Source organism: Monomorium pharaonis, chromosome 8 (genome assembly GCF_013373865.1).
Source record: "Monomorium pharaonis isolate MP-MQ-018 chromosome 8, ASM1337386v2, whole genome shotgun sequence".
Taxonomy (NCBI): domain Eukaryota; kingdom Metazoa; phylum Arthropoda; class Insecta; order Hymenoptera; family Formicidae; genus Monomorium; species Monomorium pharaonis.
Window position 1 is genome coordinate 3,951,901 of NC_050474.1, and position 10,525 is coordinate 3,962,425.

At 37.5% G+C, this 10,525-nt stretch overlaps 1 protein-coding gene across 1 annotated transcript; it reads right to left on the reverse strand.

The window, feature by feature from the left end:
- Positions 1-108: 108 nt before the first annotated feature.
- On the reverse strand, positions 109-5,183 carry LOC105829479 (TBC1 domain family member 15). The gene is made up of 9 exons (XM_012668345.3): positions 3,909-5,183; positions 3,235-3,327; positions 2,659-3,160; positions 2,381-2,551; positions 2,154-2,248; positions 1,866-2,064; positions 1,562-1,779; positions 1,174-1,488; positions 109-1,097 (listed from the first exon to the last, which is right to left on the reverse strand). The coding sequence occupies exons 1-9, from the start codon at positions 4,011-4,013 to the stop codon at positions 795-797; spliced, it is 2,001 nt and encodes a 666-aa protein (XP_012523799.2). The 5' UTR covers positions 4,014-5,183; the 3' UTR covers positions 109-794.
- Between the last annotated feature and the right edge of the window lie 5,342 nt (positions 5,184-10,525).

Consider the following 10,525-nt stretch of genomic DNA (forward strand, 5'->3'; position numbering starts at 1 on the left):
ATCAATACATAAGTTTGTAAAAGTTTATGTCTTATTAATTTTCCCCACATTTAAGTTATCTTACAGACAGAGTGATTAAGTAGGGGATAGAAAATTGCACATCAGAATATATGAAAGATTAAATAAGTGATTTTTTATTAGAAATGTACAGTAATATCGTGAAGCTTTATATAAATCTAGAAAAGAGACTAACTTAGGTAAAAGTTACGCATATGTAACACTTGTCGAGGTCTGGGGATGTCTCATCTTTATTTTGTTTCTGCAGAAGTCCATGGAAGTCACACATCACAATTGTCGCGGGGTTTTCTTCGCGCTAAAATATCCGCACATTTTTCTACACGCGTAGCGATTATAAACTTTTCCTCCTTGTTCATCTCTGTACACATAGTATACATATGTAATAAATATTTCAAAATTCAACACTACTATTAGTTCTTTTTCGAAACAGTCACGTTCTATAGTTTAGAATTTTAATCTCGATCACAATCAGTCAATCACAACATTTAAAACAAAAGAAGAAAAATAATTGTATCTACTATTCAATAATTAAAAGAAATCTGATTGATGCATAGTCAAGGAATGTGCTTCCTATCGTTTATGTTTCGAAGCATCGATTCAATTTCGTTGAAAGCCGTTCGGAAACTTGTCAATAATGGTAAATTATATTTCAAACCATCAGACAATATGTAAGAGCTTTATTTTCGGAGAGATCAAAATTGCATATCTCATTCTCCGTTAGTGTGGACTTTCAAATTTTCTAGTCAATGAATAATTATGAAGGTACAGTCCTGTCCTCACATGTACGACATGTTCAATCCACGTTCAAAAGATACTTCATCATCTCCTAATTTAACATTGGCACTGCCTGAACTATTTCTTCTCGAATTGTTACAAGGACCATTAGCTCGGGCATTATTACTGGACGCTTCGTCATCGCTTCCGTTCGTTGACGACGATTTATGCAATGGCTCCAATCCGATAATTACACGAACGTCATCGGGAATTTGATGTTCCATGGACATTAGCTGATAATAAATACCTTCCGCCTTAGAGATCGTCCAAGGCAACTCGATGTGAAGTGACAAGTCGTTTATATGCTGTAAACAATAGTATTACAAGATATTAAATCTCGATAATCGTCGTGTCATATTGTAAAATGCTTTAAAACATTACCTTTAAAATTTCCGTGAATCCATAATTGTTTTCTATTAATATATTTTTTTCTGTGTCTAAAATAGCCGCACATATAAGCAAATGAAAGTTTTTGCAGGGTAGATCGGTCCATAGTATCTCCCATAATTTCAATATATCGACCGCACTAAATTCCCGCTTGAATAATACTAACAACCACCGAAAGCAGAAAAACATGTTGCCAGAATCGTGTCTATTTAGATAGTATGCCAGTTGTGGTTCCGTAGTGCATAATAATGTGTATAATTGGCACAATTGTGCTTTCATACCTTTTTGATCCATCTCAAAATTAGTGCTCTGTTTTAAAATAATAAAAGTTATTGAAAGGTATTCATATTATTTCATATTATTTCGCAAAAACATCACTTACCACTTTATTCATGAATCCAACAAAACACCAAAATGCATCTACCTCATTATCCATTAAAAACAAGATAGGACTAAGTAGATCGCTCATACCCTGAACATATCCTAAATCAAAATTGTACATTACATAGGTCATGAGTATATCGTATAATTGCTCCAAGTGTGGGTTATTATCTCCCGCATAATATGGATGCGTTCTGTCTGTCCTGTTAACATCCTTTTCTGGAATAACAAAAAAAATTTATTCTCAATTTAAAACGTAAAAGCATATAATTATTCCTATAAAAATAGGAATCTTGCTGGCTTACCTATCAAACTTTTTCGCTCTCTATAATCGGAAAATCGACTCTCTTGCGCGGTAGTGAATGTACGCCATTGTAATTTCATTGTGAAATATTCGTCAGTCTTTTTCCTCTTAAGTTCTAATCTTTCGTTATGTGTCGATTTCCATGGATAATAATTCAATAAAAATTTCCATACTTCAAAACGTAAAGATGGACAGATACCCTAAAATTATTATAAACGTATCATAGAAAATTATATTCCACATATTTATAATACTTATTTCATCATTAGAAAAATATTTAGACACATACCCCTCGAAAGATAATTTCTTTGATAGCTTCGGGGTCAATGATTCTTCCTTCTTTATCTTTACATTTCTGCCATTGTTCTTGTGTTAACGGCGCACCTAATAAAATTGTAATTTTTGTATAAACATACAATATATTATATGTAACTTTTTATGTACAGAGAGTTACACATGTTAATAATTTATAACTTTATATGTTAGAATTTATAAATTTATATGTTAATGTATTACCACGTGGACACGGTGGTCGTGGAGGTAGGTCGATTCCGACACCAATCACTTCATATTCTTCTCCGGATCCTACAGATACAGACACATGCCGATGAGGCTCAATCGTAAGAGACTGATTTAACAAGTCGGCAACAGCTTCTTCAACAGGTCGCTTCACTGGCTCTTTATACACTGTAATATGAATAATATATATGCATGAAATTATTTAGGTTATCGACATACCAAGTAATTTGTGTATGTATATATTGTGATTACAAATTATCACTGTATCCACTTACACCAAATATCAGCAAGTTTGCTGAATGCCTCCAGTGTTGTTTCATAAGGACGATTATGTAAGTTTTTCACAAACTTCCATACATAATCGGAAGTGTTCTCTTGAAACAGATCCAATTCGGCAAAGGATTTCTTTAATACAGTTTCAACTTCGTCCAACACAAGATACAAATTCTTGTCCGAGCGAGACTTTACAAATTTAATAAATCCCTTTAGCGAATTAATAAAACTTTCAGCATTAGCCAGCTGAAAGAAGGCAACGTAGGTGGTACCATCTCTTTGCATAAATATAAGCTGCTGTCCACCATGATTCACACGAAATGACTTTAGTTCGGAGAATAAGATCTTAACGGTTCTCGTACGTCCAAAGGAGTCTGGACCCTCCGAGTTCGTGCGAGTCCTTCTCGTATGTGTATCCACTAGGGACCATTCTGGATCCTGATCTTGACACTCCGATACCACAGAGTCTTCTACAGGCTTCCATTCTATGCATTTGCCAAAACTCTGTAGTACAAAAATATCAATTACAATCAATGCATAGTATCAATTGGAATAATAGATTAACAACATTGCCTTACATATTCCACAATATTCAGTGTTCCTGAACTGTGAACTTCATCTTCCCTGGCATTTGCTCCACGAAGTACAACACCTGTATGGATGCAGAGATCCTAGTATCAACAGAATTAATGACAAATTAACAATCTTTTAGAAATTACAATTACAGATAGAATTACAGATAGCTATCTCCGAAGGTAGAACTGTAGAAATCGCCCGGAATCGTGACGTTTCGTAATTAAAAACAATGACCAATAGCAAATCACAACTGTTTATAGAGAAACAGCGAAATGTCAATCGTATCCCTAGTTTCGACACGAATCGTGGATCACTCGCGCGCATTTTCTCTCGTGAGACAGATGTGATGTGCACTTATTGTTCGCGAAATGTCATAAGCGAAATGTCCAAGCGTGAACCTAACCTCTCCGCCTAAACCAAAAAAACCCTGGAATCTAGGCTCCTAAATCGGTTCAAACACGGGGCGTTCTTGGTCACGGCCGAGGACGTCGTTGCCGCTCGCGGAACGTCGGAATTTCCGGGATCTCCCGTCGAATCTCACGCGACGCACGAGTGTAAAACATGTGGGCGGGTGCGCTCGGCGAACGTCATTCCGTCGATCGCACGCGGATCGCACACGCCCGGCGACGCGTCGTCCTCTGGTCGACTCGCGGGGACGTCGGGACGTCCCGCTTACCTTTCCCTGCTCCGTAGGCTCGAACATCTCGGACCTCGCGCGATCAACCGTCGTCCTCGTAGAATTCAACTCACCACACTCGCTCTCATCGCAACTATCCCACATCGCTGCACTGTACTCCTCTCTCTCTCTTTCTCCCTCCCTCGTTCTGTCTCTTTCTCTCGTGCGCGCGTCTATCTCTCCCTCGCGCGCGTCCGGACACCGCTAATTCCCCGTCTCGCTCGCTCACCGCGCGATAACGCCGCGCTGTTTATTGCGCGGACTTTAGTCCCACGCGTTGTCTCGCGAATTAAAATAATATAACGAGCGCGCGAGGCGGATCACGCGAGAGCGGCCGGAAAATACTTTTCGTCTCGCCGGTTGAAACTCGGCTTCCCGGGGCGGGAGCGGCCAGAACGTATGAAACGTTTCCACGTGTATGTACGTTTCAATGTCAAAATGTACGACGTAGAAGGCGCAATATCTAACTGTGCCCTCCGCGCCTCTCCGCGTAATTTCTAATGCAAATCGATTTGTAAATTGGAGAGATCTTATTGCAAACCGGTTTCGTTTAATCGAATCGAAGGAAGCTCTCTTCCTTATGACCATCGTTTAAAATGCTCGGAGTAGGTACGTCCGCGAGGTACTTGAAACGGATATTCGACGCGTGAACGTGCCACTGCAGCCGGTGCCAAAAACGGACGGGTTAAAACTCTCGGGCGCAGCGCGCCGTGCATTATTGAGGCACGGCAAAGTGCGCGTCCCGGTATGAGAGTGATAAGCGATAAATTTCACATCGCGCCTGCATTTCGCGAGTGTGCTCTCTCTCTCTCTTTCTCTCTCGCACATGAGAGAGATTAATCAATGGATAGCAAAGAGACTCGCATGCAATTAAATAAAGTTACGCGAACGTTCCTTCTCGGGCGCCTGCACCGCTGCAACCCGTCATACATCAGTGTTTGCGGATTAAACGTGCACGGATAAACAGCTGTTGCTGTTTTACGAGAACGATAGATCTCACAGTCTCTCTCTTGAGGGACGAGTTCAGAAATTCATAACAAAGGATCTATTCCTGCTCTAAATCTCAAAGACATCGACAAGATAATATTAAAACCGATCTCTTAAAATCTTAAGCTTATTTATGTGATTACTTTATATAGTTTATATGATTACCAAGGAAATCCGATATAATCGAAGTTAACGACTATTGACGATCGATAAACTTTTCGAATCCTAACATAATTATTTGAACAATTATTAGATTATACTGGAGTATAAATTCCGGATCTGTTATTTATAAAGTTAATTTATAAATAAATATATTATATGATTACTACATCGTAAAATATATGCAATAATAACGATAATAAGAAAAGATTTTATATAAAAATTGAATAATATATAAAAATAATAAATCAACAAATTTTAACGTTACATTATGAACATATTATTCTTATTGTTAATGGTTATATGTATAATTTGTTATCTCTAATTAATCTTGTTTTCTATATATTGAACAAAAAATCAATAATTCTATTCATGTAAACGAAATAATAGTAATATTGATAAATTAATTGCCAATTGAGTTAATCTGACTTTAGTTAAATTTGCTCGGAGAAAATTATTCATAAATTATTCAATTTTCCTTTATATTGAAAATAGATCCGAATAAAGATGCAATTACGTATTCCGTATATTTAAAGAGCAAATAGATACAAAACGAAATGTGTAAAATTAATTCAATTTAACACGTATAAAATTAATTTCTCTCGTCGTCGCAAAGTATTTTTTGAGAGTTGGAAAATTAAAAACGATTATTAGCAAAAATAATATTTTTCATTATAGAAAATTTGATATAGATTCACATTTAGAGAATGAAGGAAGTTGTAACATATTACTCTCGAGTTTGTACACATACTTTAAGTAATCATCTTTATAAAAAAAACATGAAAAATATGAAAAGAAAAACACAAGAAAAAGTTGAAGAAAATTGAAAATTTTTCCGGACAATATTAGTTGTTTATCCATTGCACACTTATTATGTTATTTGCGTCTAAATCTGATATGATAATATTAATACCTATATGACAATATTAATGTAATTTGTAGATAATAGTATCTAAGATAATATGTTACCGGTTATTCACGGAAAAAAAGGCGCCGCATGTATAGCACGCAATATACGTTATTAATATATTGCAAGAGATTGGAATAAAATTTACATTTGTTATTTTTTTTACAAAAATTATTTGCATTATAAATCTTTTGCAAAGTTTTAAGTGATATACAAATATAAAAACTCATGTTATTGACGATCTTATGTTACGTGAGACGACGGACATATATAAAATGCGTTGTAGATAAAACACTTGATTCTTTATCTAGCGTCTCCCAGCTTAAAACAATGGCATTTTATTTATGTAATTGTCAATATCGCAATGCAGGTAAATCGACAGTTACCTATATGCGCGAGGAAGGACGGCTGAGCCGAGGACATCCCCAGGACTTTTGTGTGTCTAACTCTCCTTAGAATGGAGAACGCGTACTTTCCTTTCACGGTCCAAGTGTTACGGCGAGTGCGGCTGCACCGAGTGCGTTTGCACCGAGCGCGTACGACGCCCCGTGTGGCTGGTTCAACCTTGTCGGGACACGGTAGATTGCTGGTCGATGATGGCCGGGTATCCAGGTATCCAGGATGGTCTGAGAATGAGCGCCAGCGAGATTTCTACCGAGAGAAACGTTAATAGGATTTCATGTTGTCTCCCGTAAAACGCAACACGAAATTCGCGGCCAAGCAGCTCGGTGCGGTGATAAGATGATAAATTCGTAATTTGCGAGATCTTCTTTAAGACTTAATAAATTATAGATTTATCTTCTCATTCTTGCACATCACGAAACCTTCGATTGCGATGCAGCGATGCAGGAGGGTATAGCGAAAAATCGATAGTGGAAATGTCTCTTCGCGATATGATTAAGGGTCACAGTTTCCGAAAGCATCTCCAAGCGATTTCAGTTTCCGGCGGGCATTTATAATTCACACAGTGTAATTCATGAATTAATAACGTCTTTTAAAGAGCTACGTATTTGCTTCAGCTGTCGAGAGTTAATTAATAGTGCCATATGTGACGTACGACGCGATGTATCGAAACTGTTAGTCGAAGTTAGGCTACGCATTCTTGAAAATTACGCGATTTGTTCGCGGAAATCGGCAAAGGGAAAAGGCGAAAAGAAACCGCGCGTATATACGTTTTGTGAATGCCCATCATATGATTGGCGATAATGATTGAGGAAATCGTTGCAGCGCGCATCTTTTCTTCTACGTCTCCGTAAAAACCCTGCGTTCCGAAAATTGAGAGAGAGAGAGAGAAAGAGAGAGAACGATAAATTCGTGTGTAGCAGCTCGACCTGCAATTTGAGGCGGAGTGAGAAGAAAGAGAAAAAAGAGGAAGGTATCTAAATGGAGAGAAAGAAGAGATGGCTGTGGAAGCGGCGGAACAACGCGGCGAGAGAGACTCGAGAAAAGTGGTTCTGGCTACATTTTCTCAGTGTAAAAGGCGTTGTGCTCTTTGGCGCCGCAAATTGAAACCCTCGCTCTCGCGCCGCGAGTCGCTCGATTAGAAAATAATTATGGGAATACCTATCGCGTTTCCGAGGGAACGCGTAATTTCTTCGGTTAATTATGGAGAGCAGAAGTGGTGCCGAAAAACAAAACATTTGTATTCGAGATGCACGTGCACTCGGGGCTCAGCTTCCCAACAACATTGTGATAAAGGCATTGAGGGAAAAAAAATTAACGATCGCGCGCGAATCAATTGCCTTATTCAATTCTAATGCGCAACTGATATTGAATTTATTCTACGCTCTTTGTTCCAGCTACGTCTCTTGTATTTACAGATGGAGACGTTAAAAGAACAGTTAGAAGAACGAAACGTTCGCATTTCACAAAAGCGTTTGCAGTAAGCTTTCTCTTGTCTTTAATTAATGTCATTTGTCAGCAATTAGTTGTTCTGAGAAATATCGAAACTAGGAATTGCAGTGTTAGTAGTGGGCGCAAGTGGGAATTAACGAGAAGTTATCGCGATTCTCCTAATTTCAGAGTATTTGACGTATTTACGGTCGTAGTTTACGCTTGTTAAAATAATTTCTCCACTATACTGAAGATCAAACAAGTAAAGGGTTTACAGTACGCGGGAATCTTGTGGCATCTTGTGAGTCAACCTCGCTAAGCATGTACCTACATCATCTAAAACCCATTTCTACCAACGTAGATTAACTTTAATCTCGGCTTAACTTACTTGTTATCTTATTCTAAAAATTTAAAAAGATGTAGAGTAAGTTAACTCGAGATTAAAGTTAATCTAAAGAAAATGGGCCTAAGGCATTTTATGTACTAGAACGAAGGTTCTCGATACGTACCACGCTCTTGAAAATTAGTTTTTGAGGGCGAGAGAAAGAGAAATAAGCAATCAATGAGAGGAGCTTTTAATATAAAGTATTAAAGTGACTTATAATATTGGTAAAGCTAACTTAAAATCAAGATAGGTAAATCGTTCAGATCGCGCTTGCCGATTGATTTTTGAAGTAATCTCGGAAATTCGTCACGCGGCAGTTTCCACGTATTTTTCTCTCGTATTTTCACACTGTTTGAATTACACGTAATACATAGACAATACTTTCGACGAGAAAGATTTTTTATGGCTCCTAATAATAGAACGGCCGGCAAAAAGACGATTCGATTACGTAAGCTTGCATCTGTCTGTAATTACGCGATACCGTCTCTGTCTCCGTAGCGCCCACGCAAATGCGTTTCGTGCCAGCGAATCGATTGCTTTCGAGGCGCGTTCAGCGTAAAATCATTTCGCGATAAGCCTTTTTATCTTTGTCAATGTAATGAGCGGTCCGCATCGCGATTTCTGCCGCGGACAAAGACTAGATACTCCAGGCGTAACATACCGCGCTGAGATCGAGGTCATTAGTCATTAAATTAAAGTGGAGACTATCACTACGCTGCAAGTACACGTGCACCGGGATCAACCAACGATGACGCTTCCGGAAACCGTCGGCGGAAGCGTGCGCTAAATGAAGAGAGAGAGATAGATAGAGATAGATAGATAGAGAGAAAGAGAGAATTGTAGCGTGGACTTCGATCTCCCATTTGTAATTGCCCGGAGCTTCCGATCTCGTGAAAAAACAAGGAATTAATTACGCGTGATTCGAAATCATTTGAGTCATAAGAAATCAAGCCGTTACAAACTATAATGCTGTGCTATCAGAAATATAATGTCAACGAATGCTAAAAGAGATACGCAAAGAGTCTTACTGATAGTCTTAGCGTAAATAATTTTGGTAGTACAAAAAGAAACACCGTTTACCACTAATCTGACATGAGTTCATATTGCACGATTTCAACTGCATCTTGTAAATGATAAGCTTTGAGATATTATTGTACATTTTTTAACGAAATTTTTTTATCAGCATTTGGTGATGCACACTTGTGATTATCACTGTTATCATGAGTTTCTTCCTTTCACTTGGCACGTATTACATTAGCATTAAGGATGTTGAGACTCAGTTAGGTATATATATATGCACAATATTGTTACGTATTGTCATAATACAGAAATATCCACTATCTCGACACGCGCGCGTCTGTCATCCTTATCAAGAAATACCCGAGCTTCCCTTAACGAGTGTCCGACATTCATGCAAGATAGCTCATTCAAAGAATCCTTGAGCTAATACCTGTTTTTGTGAATAAAAAAAATTTGTCGGATAATTTGTAGAGATCTTCTTATAGCAATACAGAAAATTGGTTTAAACTGCAACACTTTTATCTGACATACACGTGCCTTATTTTCTTTTAGATCGCTTTGCTCTATTAGATAATTAATTTTGCACAAAAACCGTCGCGTAAAGTCCAAATAATACAAATCGCTTTGTGAAAATTTTACATTGTTCCTATTTGTTAATGATTCGTTAATGTAGATTAGTTTTACTTTGTCTCCCTCCAACAAAAGAGTTTGTTAGTGCAGATCTGTCATCAAATTGTAAAAACATCAATTTGAAATACACATGCTTCACCGTCTTTCATCGGTTAGTATACAGCAATACACCGACTCAGGGTTACTTGATGGAGACAGGAGATCATTATTCCTGATTATACGGGTGCAAAGTTCCTGGCAAAAGCAAATTTAAATAAAATAGTAGAATGATCTGTGCACGTCGAAATGGAGAATGACGTTACAAAAATCCAAAGATCAATTCAAATGAATTAATTAACACTCAATAGAAAAAAAGTTCAAAAGTCCACGTAGGATGTCGGACAATAAAATTCCGCGGCCAAGATTACGCGAGCTGAACGAATAAACCATTCAGCAGTAGGCTTTGCATTTTTCTTCTGTCAGAATAATCCGCTTCTTATTTCCTAGAAATATTATTAGCGGTTTTCAAGCTATATATTAATTCTTAACTATTATCCTGACGTTTTGCTCAGAAGCAAAGATTATTGTAAAGTTCTGTGTATTTTTTAATTTCCTAATTTTTGTTATAATAAGGCTACTAGTAGGTTTTTCTTAATAAAAGTACATATTTAAACAGTGATGATTTTCGTAAAGCAAAAACGATCTTGAAATTGATTA

What these genes read in the sequence shown, in the direction of transcription:
- LOC105829479 (XM_012668345.3), bottom strand. Translation starts at nt 4,013, where the DNA reads ATGTGGGATAGTTGCGATGAGAGCGAGTGTGGTGAGTTGAATTCTACG. An exon ending in ACGACCACCGTGTCCACGTG is followed by an intron (nt 2,249 to 2,380) that starts GTAATACATTAA and finishes CAATTTTATTAG; the next exon opens with GTGCGCCGTTAACACAAGAA. An exon ending in AAGAAATTATCTTTCGAGGG is followed by an intron (nt 2,065 to 2,153) that starts GTATGTGTCTAA and finishes TAATAATTTTAG; the next exon opens with GGTATCTGTCCATCTTTACG.